A 17,930-nucleotide genomic window follows, 5' to 3' on the forward strand; every position below is an offset into this window, starting at 1 on the left:
AATTTTGATTAACAGCTCAAAAATGAACAGTCCCCCATAGTTATATTTTAATTCTGTTTTTTAAATGGAATTGAATATACAGTATTCTCTCTAAAATGCTACTTCAGCTATCTAGATTATTTCCTACATCTGTGGCAAATAGGAATTATTTACTTACTAGAATGTTCTTTTTCTTTTGTCCTAACAAAACCTTAAGCACAGTCATACATCAAACAACAGAAAAATATTCATAAGGGTAAGTTTCTGATAAGATACATATAATAACAATGTCATCCAATTTTGTAAAATATGCAAGATAGCATATGTAGTTTGATGCATAACATACATTGCATTCTTACTGTTATAAGATATATGATTAAAATACATTTTCAGGCAATCCTGTATGTATCTTTTGGAAGTAAGTCCCTCTGAATACCAGATACAAAAACAAGATACAGGTTTGTAGCCTGGGTCCCTCAAATTATATTTTTATGCTTTATTCTAAGAGGAATCTTTTGTTATATTAGTCTCAATCATATTTTAAGATTTAAAATCTAATTTTTGCATCCATTCTACTCACAGCCATCTTTCCAGTTTAGTATCACAAATCTCTTATGCTGTGGCTCAAAAGAAAATGAGTATACTTGTATATTAAAGTGTTTGGAAGTACTTACAGTATATAAAGTTGAACTAATGAGGATGCCACCTACACAGTAAGAACAGGTTAGTGTAATTTTCTTACGGAGCAATGCAAAGCATTCAGATGAGATGCTTTATATGCACAGAGCATGAATGAAGTTGCTGTCTTTGAAGTAATTGCACAGGAGCGCCTTTGTGGAGAAAGTTGAAAATTTGATTTGGTAGCATTGTTTAGAAATCACCCATTGTGTTTTAATAATTGGATTACTGTGGTTCAACAAGCTGTGGTTTAAAATGTTGGGTTGGTGTTGTTACCTGTCAGCTCAGCCATTGTAGCTAGCAGATACATAATGTTTTTTTTCCCTTCTTCCTGCCTAATGTACATTTGTGGCTTCTATGACAATTTTTCTGGGATTGTTAAAGCTAATGTTTAGCAAACAATAAGTGAAAGTGCATTATGGTAAACTGTATTTAAAATACTGTAAAAGAATTTGATTGTAACAGTAGTATGAACACAACTTGTACAACAGAGTGCTTCAATATATATTGTCAGCCTGGGTAATAACTAACTGTTTCATTGGAATAAAGCCAAACCATTTTGAGAAATAACCAGTAAGAGTTATTTCAACCACAACAATCACAAAATCTTAGTTTTGCAGTATTTTAATTAAACCTTCAGTTTTATTAATTATTGTAGAGCAGTCAGTACACATGGATTGCAATATTTTAACAGTTGAAGGTGGTATAAAATGTAATTCTTGACTGATTTCTTTTTCCCACCGTACCTCCAAATTTTGTATACATGTTTATAATCCTAGTAGCAGTATTAACAGTTACTTGTGGAATAATGAATTGTGGTGTAATTAGGTTATGCTAATGAAGAACACTGTTGCATGCTATGAATTTTATTCTGAAAAATTAAAATACAAATTATGATTCCCTATTTGTGATAAATGAACTCTCTAAATTCACTTTCATTCATCCAGAAATGTTTCTATTAGCAAGGCATCAATATGCTTAATGTTCCCAACTTTGTGGAAGTACCTCTTGCCAAAAGATGGTCAAGGGCATCTAGTAAATCACAACCAGAAATAAAATTCCTCTTAAATAGCATTGTTTCATACATTTCCACTTCTTAATATTTTTCGGTGGCTCTGGCATCTCTAAATAAAATAAATCATTTTTTTACTTTTTGTAATATTGGTTGTGAATTATTGAAAATGTTTTGTATCAGGTTCTTCATCTGAGGGGAATTGATTCAGAGTTGTATTTAACTATCTGAGGATGTTTAAAATTTGAAACCTTAAGAATTTGGTAATAGTTTTGGTGAAAGGAGGGTCAAGAGGACTCTGAAGATGCACATGCTTTGTGAAATGGGTCCCAGCATGGAAATTTCAGAATTAAAACATTCTTGTTCTCTTCAAATGTATATTTGTATTTATTCTGTTTCCTATATTGTTCCATGTGAGTGTACTGATATGTATGTGCAGTATAAGAAATTTCTAGTGTTTAACTCCTATCTGGTAACTGGCAATTTTCAAAGCTAACCTCGTTCAACAGGAAAATACATTATAAAGGGTAACCCATTATTATGTTACAAACATAAATATTTATTGTAAACCAGTAAGGAACCTTATGCTCAGTGATAGAAAAAGTCAAGTAATTTTTTTGGAAAAGATGCCCTTGAGGTCTAAACATTTTTGTTTTGCAGCAAATACTTATTTTGCTACTCATCTGAAAACAGTTTTAAAGGGTCACTGAGTCATAGAGTCTGTGGAGAAATCTGAAACAATATAAAGAGAAGGTTAACTTGTGTTATGTGTTAAAAGCTTCACTGAATACAGAAGGATTTTGGAAAACATTTATATCTGAAAAATTAGGAGAAAAGCATTTTCTCTTTTTGATGGTAAACCAAGAAATGCTGCATTATTTCAGGGGTTTTAAAAGTAAACCAAAATACCATTGCTGGACTTAACGCTTAACCATCTTTTATCATTTGCATATGGCACCTTAAAAACAGTAATTCCACTTTCATTGCATTGTGTTGCTGCTGCCTATGGACCAGACATCTTTCCTTCTTTGGTGAATTACTGTTTGCTCCACAGAGGTTTTTCACAAGAATTGAGTCACATGCTGTGCAAGAATAAACAAGAGCTAAGAGAAGTGCTTGGCATCAGCCTGTCACTTTTTTATGTCAGGGTCATTTTTCTTTAGGCAACCCTTTTGGTATCTTTTTACATTTATACAGCGAGTGTGATGAGAACTGCCACAGGAAACTGGATAAAATGAGAGACATTGCTTTGAGACATTGTAATTGGAGACTTTGGTGTAGTGCCTTAGTCAAATTGCATAACTTAAAATGCTTAGTCTTTGGCAAAGACATTCAATTTAACCATCATAGTTAAACTTAATTAAGATTACATATTGTATGTTAAATCTTGTGTTTGTCTCCCACATTTAATTGACATTCTCGCCTTCTCTTTATTTCAGAAGAAGATTTGGAAAATTTTGATGTTTCCAGTCTTTCCACTGAGGTACTGCAGAATATTGAAGCTGACAGCTTCTGGTGCATGAGCAAACTGCTTGATGGCATTCAGGTGAATTGATTTCTGTTTTCTAACCAGTGGACATATTTCATTTGCATTTGGGTAGTACTTTAGAGATATTGAAAAGCAGGACATTTGATAAACAGGATGCAGCAGTTGGTGTTCCTGCATGTATTGGTAAAAGGCTACCTGCCTGATTCTTGCTGATAAAGATAATTTATCATGAACTGGGCCATTATCATTTCTAAGGTGCATTAAAAAGATATTCCCCCTCCCCAGTTCAGTGTTCCTTTCTATGACTGTTAAACATGTTAGTAGGCATGTTTAGATAGTAGAACGTATATGCTATCTTTCCAAACAAGGATGCTCCTCTCAGTATTTTTTTTTTAAAAAGAAGCCCCCCCCTTTAAAAAAAAGCCTAAATCAAATTGCAATTCTGAATAGTAGTTAAAATGCAAATAATTACAAAATGATAAATTAATACAAGTAATATGAATAGAAACAGGATTAATTAAATGATAGCTATAGCACAGATACAGAGGATTTAAATTAAAGGACTCAAGGTTGCTCTGAACCTTTTCTCAGTGTGTGAAGTGTAACTGCAGTGAATATACTGTATTTCAATCAAAGATGAGGCCAGTGGTCATTCTCTATAAATTCATACCTAACCCAATGAATTGACATCATAAGAGATCAGTAGAGTTAAGCGTTTATATTTATGCTTCAAATCTGAACAGTCAGATTTCTTTTTGGCATAGCTGCAAGTATGAGAATGGTATTTTAAATCATTCCATCTAGTAGCTGGCATCATGTAGTATGCATTGTGATGCCTGACTTTCAGTAGGCTTATATCATGAAAGCAGTTTTTGAATGGCCTAGTTTTTAAGCATCCTCTATCACAGCCATGAATATACATGGGCTGAAACAATAACTTTCACGTAGGTGGATAGAAGTGCATAGAATAAGGCAAGCTGGGAAAAAAGCAACCCTTTAATTTTAATAAGAAATTAGTTGGTGAACATATTGTATGATCCAGTGATCTCCTGATTTCTCTTTCTCTTTCTTCCTGTCAAAATAATTTTTTTATTGACAGATGCACTTTTCTCTGTTGTGACTACTGCTGTTTGGGAAAATGTTCTTTGCATTGTTTTTACAATTCCTTTCTGTTGTTTCTTAATCATCATAAAACATATCTATTTGTCAAGAGAATGATACATAAAGCATGTCACGTAGTTTCCAGTAAGATGGGTCTTAGGTTTGAAAAATGGTTAGTGGATTGAAAGCTTTAATATGGCTTGTGCATTCTTCTGTTTTAAAGTATTGAAAGGAAAATTTGCATCATGTAGCTCTTTTTGACAGCACAGAAATACAATTACCTCACCGCCTAGAATTTTCTTTATAGGTATTATTCCTCAAATGAGAATAAAGAAATATACTACTGTTTCAACTGGAATGATTTTTTTTTAGATATTTTAGCTTGTCATTTCTAGAATTCTCAGATGCTTTGTCAAAGAAGTTGACAGAATACAGAATAATGGAGCATTTATAATGCATTTCCTTTTTAACAGGAACTGTGGTATGGAATAGATAACTATTTCCAAGATTTGGGAATATATTGTTGGCTTTACTATAAAGAAAGTTATCTTGACAATTTCTCATGTTTGCAGTATTGATGTCATGTCAGTCCTTTTTTTTTTACTGAAATAATGATTGACACCTTAATATTGAACATAACACACCAATGAGTCTACACTCTCCCTAATTCTGCTCTCTGACGTATTTGTTTCCTCTCAGGTGGTATAACTCCTAGCTTTTATTTTTCTGTTGTTGGTGATGCATCAGTTAGAGAAAAGGTATCTTATTTAAACAGGCTAGAATGTCCCATTGTTCAATGACAGATTGAACAGAGCCAAGTAATTATAATTAATACAAATATTTCCTTGGTAACTTTATTATTGTGTTGTTGGTCGTTTATCAATGGTGAGACAAACTGACAGCTGGTGAGATCAAGAAATGCATTATTCATTTAAATAGGTGAACTTTTTTGAAGCATCTTTTTTGTATCTGTTGGTCAACAGGTAATTTTTAAAATGTTTTTGTCTCCTAGGATAACTATACCTTTGCTCAACCTGGTATTCAGAAGAAAGTGAAAATGCTGGAAGAGCTTGTTAGTCGGATTGATGGTAAGCCTTAAAAACTAAGGGGAACTTGAATTGTGTCCTTTGGAGAGTGTTCAATTAAAAGCTTCAGCAGTACCATACTAATCAATTAATCTATTGTGGTGACCACAGGTTGTGACATCCTTATACAGGATAAAAAAAGAAAAAAATAATTAAGAAAGAAGACTGGAAAACATATCAAAGAAAATGCATATATAGGAGTTGGGTTAAACTGGAACCAATAGTAAAATTAAGAGCTTAAAGAATTATTTCTGAATTTTAAAGAGAGCATGGCAAAGGGAGCAACCTGACTACTAACAGTTTGAATTTCATCTGCAAGGAGGCAGTTCTTGTCATTTGGCATCTGATCCCTTAAGCTTGTTTATCATTAGTATTTGCCCTCTTATTTAATCATAGATAGGGTTCTAGAGGATGTAATGGTTGGTGCCATCCACTTGGCTAACACTGCAAAAGCAGAGGGATCCGCTACTGAATGTCTACAAAACCTTTGTTTGTGGTTTGTGGTGGGCATGGTTTGAAATTGAGCAGACGTAAGTTTTCCTCCATAAAGTGTTAATGATATTGACCAGTTATTGAGAGAGGCTTTTGTTTCTTATAATGTAGTACCAAGATGAAACTTTTAACTAGCATCTGGTTTGAAAAAAAATATCTGATCACTTTTAACTCTTCCAAGGAGAAAGTTTCTCTAAAAGGAGCAGAGAATACAGTTGTAGATTGGGAGACAGGAATTGGGTCCATTGATTTCCATCCATATAATGCAAAAGGCTGAGTTTAACTGCAGTGGGGTTGGTTACCCTGCAATGTTTTGCCCCCTACTGTAATGCAGCTTTTCATAAGTAAGGTGTTACCTTCAACCGCTGTGGGGCACAGTGGCCTTTGCAAAATTACTGCAATCTGTCACCTAAAGAAAAGCTACTAGATGTTGAGCCATTATCTTTACATTTTATTAAGTAATGTAATCGACATTTAATGTCAATCACTTTGCTGCAGACTAATGTCTGCTTACCAAAGGGAGCTAGCATTCACTGTGCATTAAACTCAATAATTATAAGAGTTTGACAGGATTGTTTAAATATAGCTGTTCTTTGATGTTATGTATTTGTGTATTGCTTAGTTACAAGGAACCTGTTAATATTTTCAGTGGAAGCCAATTAATTACCAGCTTTGTAAATAACATATTTAATACTAGAAATAAATTACATGGGATGGAATGGTAGATTTAATGCTTTTACATGTTTAGCAGGGTTATTTTGAAATATTTTCTGCCTTCATTCTTAAAACAATCCCCATCATGAAATGCTGACTGTCATATTGCTAAAGCACGGTTTAATTAAACAAAATTCAGGAGATAATGCTTACCGGTTCTGAACATATTCTCTTGGTAGTTTGCTAAATTAATGAGCAAAAAGATGCCAAGCAGAACTAAGCATATATTGTGACACTGCCTGTCAGTTATTGGTGTGTGCCAAAGAAATGCTATTTTTCAAATAGGCTAAGCTGGACAAGCTTCTTGAGACAATCACTTATATGGTTTAATGTGCAGTATAAGCTTAATTCTACCAATTCTGCCTTGGCATTTTTTTCCTGTTTGCGATGGGATTTGTTAAATAGTGATGCTTGATGCTGTATGATGTGCTTAAATTTTAACATACATTTTATCAATGCTTATCATTATGTGAAGTTATGCATTATAACTAGTTTTTAATAGGGTCAGATGGAAGTTGTACATAAGCAATCTTCTAATACAGACAGATGTCACGTGACATCGCGCGATGTATCAGAAGCTTTCCCCCATTGCTGGTAATGGGGTGAGCATGGTTTCCTCGTGGCGCGTCCGGCCCACAGGCCAGCAGTTTAACAACCCTGTTCTAGTAAATGATTTTCTCAGGGTTTTTTTTTTGAAAAAGAAAAGTGTGATTACTATTCAGATGAACAGAGAACCACCTTCTTTCCTTCTTCTCTTGCACAGAAAAACCATGGCTTGAGATAGGGCACATGTTTTTATTCAAATAGCTTAATCTTTGATATTTCCAAGTGTAACAAGGAAGAGCATGCCTAAAACCATGAAGGGTGACTGTTGGTCACTATAGATAAAATTGAATTCGATGATAGAATTTTCTGACTTTATAGTACCTTGTTATGCTCTTAGCCACAAGCCAAACAAGGCCTGGATGCTTCCTGGTTCTCCTGCTAGTTATTGGATCCTAGGTCAGAGCTGTGACTGGAGTTCAAACTCCTTGTAACATCTGAATTAAACCAAATATTACCAAACAAGAAAGAAAAGGATCTTTTGCTCTATAAAATGCTAGATGAAATATTCAGATAGCTATATAACTAGATAGAGCAAGGATTAATGCCTGAAAACTAGGGTGTAAATAGGATAGCAAAGTAAAATGTTATCATAATCTGCTGACTGGTTATTAAAAACTTTAAAGAAAACTGAATACAGGTAGTCCTTAACTTATGACCACAATTGGAACCAGAATTCTGGTCACTAAGTGATGTGGTCATCAAGTAAGTTCTCATATGATGAGGCCCAATTTTGCAACCATTTTTATTATTGTTAAGCAAATCACCATGGTCAGTAAACAAATCACATGGTTGTTAAGTGAACCTGGCTTCCCCAATTACTTGTCAGAAGCTAGCTGGGAAGATCACAAAACATGATCATGGGACCACAAGAATTTGCAGCCATCATAAATGTGAGCTGGTTTCCAAATAGCTGAATTATGATGTGAGAGTATTAACTTTGAGGTAAAGTTTGTAAGTCACTTTTTCCGAGACTGTTGTAACTTTGAACCATCATTAATCAAATGGTCATAAGTCAAGGAGTACTTGCACTAATGAAAATCATTTTAAAGTAGGCCTGCATTACTTGTTGAGAGGAAAGGACCACATTGATAAATTAAAAATCTAAAAATAACCTGGCATGCCAATGAGTCCTGTCCCAATGGAAGGATGCCCACTATTATTATTAGTATAGTTTTATCGCACAGTCATCCAGATGTTTAGATTAGATTTGGCATTTTTGTCCTCCTGTGAAATGCTTCTCAAGGACTCGGGATATATTGTTGGTATTGTTACTGTATTTTTATATATATTTTTTTCATTTTATATATGAAAAATATATTTATGTATTTTATATACTGTATGAGCAAAACCTAATATTCCTGTCTCCTATGTTCCCCATAACAACAAACCTTGTTGCTGAGAGACTGTCACTGGTTGAAAATCATGCAACTAGATTTCAAACCTAAGGAAGGACTAGAATATTAGTACACAAACTAGCTCTCATTGTGATGAAACGTCATCCTGAAAAATTAAATAACATTTAATTATCTTAATGTTAATACAAACTTACTGTCAAAAACTGTTGTCAGCACAGTTTCACATGGAATCTTTATTAATCTAGACATAATTTCTCTATTGCCTGTTAGGGTTCCCTCCCCCCATCATACATCTTGCAGAACCACTTATAATAAATGTAAAGCTCTTAGAATTACAGGCATATATTGTCTTTTTATGAAAGAGTTGTTCTTTATTTTATGGATTAAGATTTCAGTTTCAGTGGATTTGTTGCATTACAATATTTATAAGCAAGGCTGTTTTAAACTGTATATAAAGTGTTACAAGACAAACTATTTTAATTACTTTTCTAGGGTGTATTAACTCAGTTTTACTGAACATGATCAAGTTCATTTCCTAGTATAAAACAGCAAGCCCTTTTGGAAAAGCTTGTACCATTTGATTTTTCTCTCTGATTTATGGAGTTTAGTGAAGTTGGTTCAGACAGTAAAATTAAATGTATCAATTGAAATTAATTTCATGGGCTAGGGAAATTCAATATAAAGTTCATTATTTGAATTTGAAATAATATGGTAATTTCATATATTAATCCGTTATTATTTTGATTGATTACTGCAACCCATCAATTGTACACAATTGTATACCGGTATCTCTGATCTTTTTGTTAATAGGAGCTACTGTTTAATTAAAACAAAAATCCATCCTACCAAGAACATATGTTGAATATAGATACATGAGTGTTGCCTCATAGGTTGAGGGATGGTTAGATTGACCCATCCTAACTCTTTTAGTGCAGCATTTATAATTCTATAAGGATGGCATAAAAACCAGTTGGATTGATAAAGGGAAAATTTTATCAATTTCGTGTTCCTGTGCTGTTCCCTGCGGAATTTCTGATCATCTGTGGCTACCAAGGAAATTGTTAAATACAAGACTAGTTGAATTTAGCCTAAACATTTTTGCAGCATTTTCAGAACTGAGCATTAGCTAACCTTATAAAGTTACATATGGTCATTTTACATGAGATATATGATGAAACTTATTTAATTCTTTCAGGAATACAAGTAATCAAATTTAAAATAGATGCTTCTATTTCAGAATAGTTTAGAGTTTTTTTTTTATATAAAGGAAGCTTTTCTATACACCAGGTGGAGAAGTATAGGGCAAAAGCTATTGCCCTATGCTACATTGGGTTTGTAGTTATTTATGTTCCTGGCCACTAGAATAGAATATAAAATAAATAAAGCAATATAAGATTTGTGAGAGAAACATTTTGTAATGTTGCTGGAAGCATTTGAAGTTGGTTTTCCCACTTCAAATAATATGGTTAGTCCATTTCTTTACCATTTAACTTCCTGGACCATTGGACAATCAGTTGGTTGCAACATGAGAGCTTCACTTTTACTTTTGGAGGCTCCAGGAGAGGCAGTTGACTTGAACTAGATGCACAACAAACAGAAATTCTGGGGGAAGACTGCTTGAAACTGCTATAGCTTTAAGTTCTAACTCCAGGCAGTGCTTTATATCAGAAGTATTGGATCTAGTGAATATGTTCTTACTAAGTTAAGATACCATTTTAACTAAACGTTGTTTTTTTCACGTAGTGTGTTTAAGGATAATTTATGGAGCCATTATTTTTAATTGTTTGTAAAAGATATCATGCGCCCATATAAACATGTTACCTCTTAAACCCAAACACAGTAAATCAATGATATAAATTGTGGGTTTCTAAACATATTCTTTAAAAACTGGATGCCCTACTTCAAATATTTTCAGTCGTTTTATATAAGATATAAAAGGGCTGAAAAGACTGTTAAAATAAAATCACTTATGTTTCTTCATTTTGATACAAGTGCTATTGTTTGTTGAAGATTTAGCATAATTTTATTGTTGCAAACTGCTGCATAAGTATCTTTGGAAAAATTCTAAGTCTGAAAGATGGCAATAATTACATCTGCCAAGTCATTTATTACATCTGCATGCTTACTTTCAATGAAATGGAAAATTTAAATTTAGAATTATTGCCAACCAAATTACCTTTATCAGTGAAATAACATCTGCTCACAATTACTTACGAAAAAAGAGGACTGAATCTTTTCAGCCTGAGCATTTTCTTTTGTCTGTTCATATATTATCAAATAAATGACACTTAAAAGCTTTGCATTTAGTTGTGCATTTTTCAATATGTTAAAAAATAATTTAAAAAGCCCATGGTAAATTCAATATTTTTCTGTTTTGTTTTGTTTTAAAAGAAGTTTGAAACATTTAAATTGCCTTGGTTTGCAGGTTTCATTATCCACAAGATATTCTGATAATTGTTATATAAATCAGTGGAAGTTGCTGCCTGTTTTAATCATGAGTAAAGCTTTAATTAACATAAAATAACATTTAAGTTAAAAGTAAGGTGGGTAGGTTAAGGGGGAGTGCAGAGGAGAAAAGAGGCTGAACTCCTGGTTGGACCTCCATTGCATTTGAACTGCCTAGAAGTTGCTGGGAAGAGCTGCGATCTGTGAGTTAAGGGGGAGTGCAGAGGAGAAAAGTAGCTGAGTTCCTGGTTAGACCTCTATTGCTTGCCTCCTGGAGTTGTGTGTGCTCTGTTACTGGAGACATTCAAATAAAGGCTGAGAGTGGTGTAGTGATTAATGTTCTGGAGAATGTGAGGTTTAAGTCTCCCTTCAGCATGAAAACCAGCTGATTTTGGACCACTTTTTATCTCTCATACCAGCCTACCTCACAGGGTTATTATGCGGAAAACAGGACGCAGGAGTATTAAGTGTGTTAACTGCCTTGAGTTGACTGTATAAATATACATGGGGTTTATTTAAAATCCTAGGTCCTGCTTATATTCCAGAACCAGAGGGATGGAGGATTTTCTGAACTGTATTTGGGGTATATACTGTATATGATATACCATTTATATGATATATATGTGGGGAACATATATATTACGCTGCTTTGTGTGGGTTATGTAAATATCATCAGTAGTTTATTTCTATTCTTTTTTTTTTCTTTCAGAGCAAGTACATAAACACATAGATCAACATGAAGTAAAATACCTTCAGTTTGCTTTCCGTTGGATGAACAACTTACTGATGAGAGAAGTGCCCCTGCGATGTACTATAAGGCTTTGGGATACATACCAGGTGAACCACTGCCTTGATCCTGCATTTAAGTATCCCATGCTGTTTCAAAACATGATTCCTCCTGCTTCCTGTATTTATTTTAAATTGATTTGTACTGATATTTTGGGTGCTTGAAAAGTTTCCTTTGTAGGAATTTTAATTTTGACATCAAAATTGGCCAGCAGAGAGTTGCCTGCAGTTGTCTGTGTTCGATAGGATAATATCTTCTGAAATTATATTTATGATATTGTGGCTAAATGCTTGGACATATCAGCCTTGTATGTTGTAACTACCAGAAAATATTGTAGATTCCAAGGGAAAAATAGAGAAGAATAAGCTTTAGGTCTTGACCTGTAATTTTCAGCTCTTATCTTTAGTGAAGGCTTAAAAATGTGGTTTTACAAGTGATCAACGATACCGTTTTAGATCAGAACCTAGCTGATAACTCATTTAAGAAAAGAGACACTAGTTTTGCTCAGATTCCTTGTGTATATTAATGGCACCAATAGATAATATCTCATTTCTAAAACTGATACATGTGGATGTTATTCCTGGCCACTTTCTTGTTATTGGACAGATTCTTCTATCTTATTGGTGGAAAGATTAGGTACACATGTCTCAATATATCATAAAGTATAGCTTGATTGGTCATGTGCCATTGTCAGTGTTGATTCTTAGAATCCACTTAGATTTTCCCCATAACAATCTTCCCATAAATTAAAAAACGTGTTATAAGTTAACATTCCCTAGCTGGATATAAGAAATCTATAGATTCTATAGATTTAGAATTTATGTATAGAATCTATAGATTCTATACATAAATTTCTGTACATCTGATTTTTTTTTTCTTTAACTAAAGCTTTTAGCAAATTTTCCAATTTCCTTGGCAGATATTCTTCTGTCCACTAGAAATATAAAAGCACTAAAGAGCCATATAAAATTAATAAAAAACCATGAAGACATGTGCATAGATAATAATAGTAGCAGCATGAAAGCTTAATGGGAGAGAACTTAATTTTATAGTTTATGCCCTCTGAAATAAATGTCATTAACTTGCCATCTGAAAGTTATCAGTGAGGAATCTTTGCAGATTTATTCTCACTTTCAGAAAAAAAAAATTCCACAAAATAATTAGCATTAAAATTTGGCTTCAGGAAGCGAAATGCATGAGCAAATTAATTTTTTCTTAAACTTTGGCTGTTTATTTACAACGATTTTTACTACTATTTTACCACTATTTTTTGACTATGTCCAGCTGGTAGATACATTTTAAAAAAACGTGAAAATGCAACTTGATATATTTAAGTATGCTGTTTTTTTTAAAAAAAAACAAAACAAAAATCAAAACCCTCAAAGGAAATATTATTATTATTATTTTATTAGTTTTTTTACACAAACATAAGTCATTCAATAGTTGGTAAACAGTGTGGTGTTTGGGTTACATTTGTAAAAACAGTCCTTAACAATTAATTTCTATAGTCTGTATTTCATATATTAATTTTGTTTACTTTCCTCTTTCCCTAAAAACATCCTTTTTTGCAAACATTGCGTTAATACAATTCTTAATATTTTAATAACTGACAATTTAGTATATATTTTTCCAATATTCCTAAAAAATAATCATCATATTAATACATTTCTTTTCTTTCCATTCATTTGGATTTGCCTTATCATCAATCCTGTTACAGTCCTTATTTTAGTTTATTTCTCCCACCAAATTCTGAGTATTTTTACTGGTAGCAATTAGTTACATTTACGTTTACAGACTTGATTCTGTTTGGAAATAATAGTATTTTTAGTATCTAAAAAGCACTAATCGTTTTGAAAGTGGAAAAATAGCTATTTACTTTAGTCAGAAATATTCACCAGAATAAGTGAATATTTACCAGAACCAGTGACCAGTAAAATGTAGAGTGACACAGCAAACCCCACAGTATTCCACAACCAAGTCAAGCCTTGTCTTTTTAAAAACTACATCTCTCAATCCGTTTGACCAGCTGACCTAAAAATAATCTTTTTAGAACACAGAACATACAATAATAGAGTTGGAAGGGACCTTGGGGGTCTTCTAGTCCAACCCACTGCTTGAGCAGGAGACCCTATACCATTTCAGGCTGTCCAGCCTCTTCTTGAAAGCTTCTAGTGATGGAGCACCCACAACTTCTGAAGGCAAGCTGTTCCATTGGTTGTTTGTTCTCACCATTAGGAATTTTCTCCTTAGTTCTAGGTTGCTTCTCTCCTTGGTTAGTTTCCATCCATTTTTTCTTGTCTTGCCTTTTGGTGCTTTGGAAAATAGTTTGATCCCCTTGTCTTCGTAGAAGCCCCTCATCTTTGTAGGAACCCCTCAAATATTTTTAGACAGAAGTACAATACAATTCAGTTCTATAAAGAATAAATTTTTATGTGTTTGACAAATGTTGCACTTCTTTTCAATAGTAAAAAAAAAAAAACACAAGAGAATAAGAACAAAAAATATTTTTCAAACCTCTGAAACAGTAATGTACGAATGACCCTCAGCTTATGACCACTTTTGGGACTGATATTTTGGTGATACAGTCATTAAGTCAGTCATTATGTGACTGATTTTATGACCATTTTTGCTGTGGACATTAAGGGAATCATATTATTCCGTTAAACAAAACATGGACCATTAAGTGAAGCCAATTTCGTCAATTGATGTTCCTTATCAAAAACTGGTTGGGAAAGTTGCAAATTGTAATAATGTGACTACAGGATGCTACAATTGGTCATCAATGTGAGCCAGTTGTGAAGTGTCTGAATTCCAATCAGGTAACTATGGAGTGATGCAAGAGTTGTAAATTAAGGACAAGTCATAAATCACTGTTCCGATGGCATCAGAACTTTGAACCATCATTAAACTGTCGTAAGATGAGGACTGTCTGTAATATGACTTTTGGGATTTATCTGAATTACTACTCTGTGCTGTTAACAGTTTTATTTTTGATTGATTAAATATCTATTTTCTCTAGTTTAAGTTTCAAATGGGCATAGGCTTAATTTTGTATGTTAGAGATGTAGTAACTATGGATAAATGTAATTTGAGAATAAATACAATTTTCCAGTTAAGTCAACTGCAAGTCTGATTTAAAGGTGCAAAATAATTGAAAGGTGAGCACTGGAATAAACATCTCACTCTTAAATTGCCAATTAAAAACATTCAGCAGCTAAAGACATAGAAAATGTAGAATAGACTTTGGAACATAGTTTTATGTACTAATTATGCAACTATGCCCTTCTTTGCTCCTGAAAAAAACATAGCCCTTTAGCCAGCAGCCAAAAAATAAAATAAAATGCCAGTAGAAATATTCTTTATTTTTGCTATTCTGCAATGAAAATGTACACATAAACTTGGGAAAAAATGTACATTGGTATGAATTTTTTTATCAATTTTCTACTTTCTCCTAGCATTTTGAAAATTGTTACAATCTTTGCCACAGTTTTGACATGCCTCATAGTTATTCATACCCTCCAGTGTTTTCTCCTTACCTTGCCAATCTGTGTTATTGCCCAAAACAATGAAACACGAGGTCCGTAGCAATCATATGGAAGAAGTCAACATTCAATTCTTGACTTCTGGTTGCTGTCTGAATCTCATTTCTTTGAGAGATCAACCACATTTTCTATCTCCCACAATGAATATTCTGTTGCAGTCTGCTCTATTGTCAACACTGAGGAAATTGCCCATTGAGAATTCAAAGCTTTCAAAGAGCCTTCCCTGTTTGACTTCAGCCAGGGCAAAAAAAGAGAGAAAGGAATAAAGAACCTCTCTAATTCCAGCTCCAACTCTCTCAGGTTCCTTTGTACTTTACAAGCATCTCCAACCCCATTATCAATAGCTCCATTGTTGAGGAACTATACCAGACATGTCAAACTCGCGACGTCACATGACATTGCACAACGTATCGGAACTTTTTTGCCATTGCCGGCAATGGGGTCGGCGTGGCTCCGGTATAATGAAACCGGCCCGCGGACTGGCAGTTTAGCACCCCTGAACTATACTGTCCTGTCTTTATTGGCTCTTTTTGATGTTTTTGAAGAGACTAAGCCTATATTCTTTAATTACTGAGCTATATGGCAGCTGTGGCTTCAGTCGTTTGGTCCATCCACCTTCAGATCTATCACCTAGAGGTGTGGTACTTCTGCTTCACTACTTGTTATAAAACATCACTTCCTCTCAATTCTACTCAACTTAAAATAAATCCCTCCACTGGCAATTGATTTCATGCAATTTTATTGGGCATTTTAGTTTCGTGCCTCCCTTCTTAACATATTTACTCACAACTGATACGTTTGTGTTCAGAATGGAAGCTTTCTTAATGAGCCCTCTGCATCTACTGTACTTACTACAGGCAGTAAGCATTGCAACAAAGTAATAGCCTCCAACTCTTTGCAGTTTGGAAGCCCTCATAGTTTTCCAAGACTGTCTTCTTGATCAGACTATCCAGATTGCATTAGGCAATTCTGTTGTAGTCTGTTACATTAAAAAAAGAAGGTGGTACAAAGTCCATCTCTTTTGTACCATTTTACAGCTTTGCATTGGTCTATTTTTCATCTTTGCCATCCTTACGTCTGGATATGACGCCATCCCTGCTGATCAGATCAGATAAGATAACCTTTATTGTCATTTTTTACTGTGGGCGCAACGTCACACATCAAAAATGAAATTTAGTTGTCCCCTCTCAAAGTGAACACGTACATGACACACACCTAAACATATTATATACAACATATGTATAGACCCACACACCTACATATACATAACAAATAAATATTAAACACTGTCCATCTTGAATATATAACGGAAGGAGGAAGTGTAAGAATTCACAATTTAATGCTGTATGGAATGAAACTATGGCTGAATCTGGATGTTCTGCTTCAGATACCATGAAGCCTCCTCCCATCAGCTTAGACATGCCAGGGTGGCCATCCAGTGAATGGATATTGCATCTGTGGTTATAGCATATCGAGTCCCATTGTACAAATGCCAGATTATTCTATCTGCATTCAAAAGATTGTATGCCAATGTGTTTGGCAATGGCTTCCTCTTTTCTTAGAATAAACTCTGTTTTACATATTTTTGCTCATTCCACTACTGACCAGAGTCAGCCAGGTCAGCAGGCTTTCAGTAAATTTGTCTTTATCGTACAATACAACATTATATGTCGTTGCGCAACGTATCGGGACTTTTCCCCATTGCTGGCAATGGGGTGGGCGTGGTTTTGGCATGACACATCTGGTCCGCGGGCCGGTAGTTTGACATACCTGGTTTAGAGGATTCTGTTTCATAGCCCTTCCAAAGTAAAGTAAAATAAGTTATGTAGGCTCCTCAGAAGCCTTCCAGAAAGGATTCCAATGTAACTAAATGGAATCCTTTGAAAATTTCCTATGGAAGCAAGCAGTTTAAACTCAAGCAGCAGCATGCCCATCACAATTTATTCATCTTCTTTCATCCAAAACAATGAGGCTTTTGCTTTCTCTTCAGTACAGGCAAAATTAGTATCCATCTTATCTCCTCCTTTCTTTGTTGGCTGGTACTTCTCTTTCTTCTAACTTACAGGTGTCAAACTCGTCGCATCACATGACATGTTGCGATGTATCACAACTTGTTTTGCATTGCCGGAGCTCGGGTGGGCGCAGCCTCCACATGATGCAACCGGCCCACGGGCCGGCAGTTTGACACCTCTGTTCTAACCTGTTAATGACTACTAACTGCAGTGTTTTATATGTGAATTCCTTACACTCCTTAGTCTCAGGTGAATTCAATGTTCTTTTACAACCACTGTGTCCATCTTAAGGATTTGAAGTAACCAGCTCTTGACTAAACTTAGCCTATAATAAAAAAGTGTTTTAAACTTAAAATATATTACAAAATGAATGATATGTTAATGTAACATACTAATGATAGTAAACATTGAGGAAATTGCATCTTTTTATTCCATTCAGTTTTGCTTAACAATTTGCCATTTTTGGGGGGACCAAGCCTTTTAGCAGGAAATGAGTGAATTTTATTTATTTTAGACCTGCATTTAATCATTGGTATAACAAGCTTGTGGCTTATATAGTTCATCCTCACTTTTCAAATATTCTTATAATTTTGATTGTATTGTTCAAAATTTCATTCCCTCTTGGCTGGCTGA

At 34.2% G+C, this 17,930-nt stretch overlaps 1 protein-coding gene across 1 annotated transcript in view; it reads left to right on the plus strand.

Annotated features, from left to right (window-relative positions):
- Nucleotides 1-17,930, plus strand: part of TBC1D22A (TBC1 domain family member 22A) — a 128,102-nt gene that overhangs the window by 64,443 nt on the left and 45,729 nt on the right. The window contains exons 9-11 of the mRNA XM_039345917.1: nucleotides 3,109-3,215; nucleotides 5,272-5,347; nucleotides 11,666-11,793. Coding sequence (XP_039201851.1) covers nucleotides 3,109-3,215; nucleotides 5,272-5,347; nucleotides 11,666-11,793 — 311 coding nt within the window. The remainder of the gene's footprint in view (nucleotides 1-3,108; nucleotides 3,216-5,271; nucleotides 5,348-11,665; nucleotides 11,794-17,930) is intronic.

Source organism: Crotalus tigris, unplaced genomic scaffold (genome assembly GCF_016545835.1).
Source record: "Crotalus tigris isolate CLP2741 ecotype Arizona unplaced genomic scaffold, ASM1654583v1 scf7180000017987.690289119674:8195010, whole genome shotgun sequence".
NCBI lineage: Eukaryota > Metazoa > Chordata > Lepidosauria > Squamata > Viperidae > Crotalus > Crotalus tigris.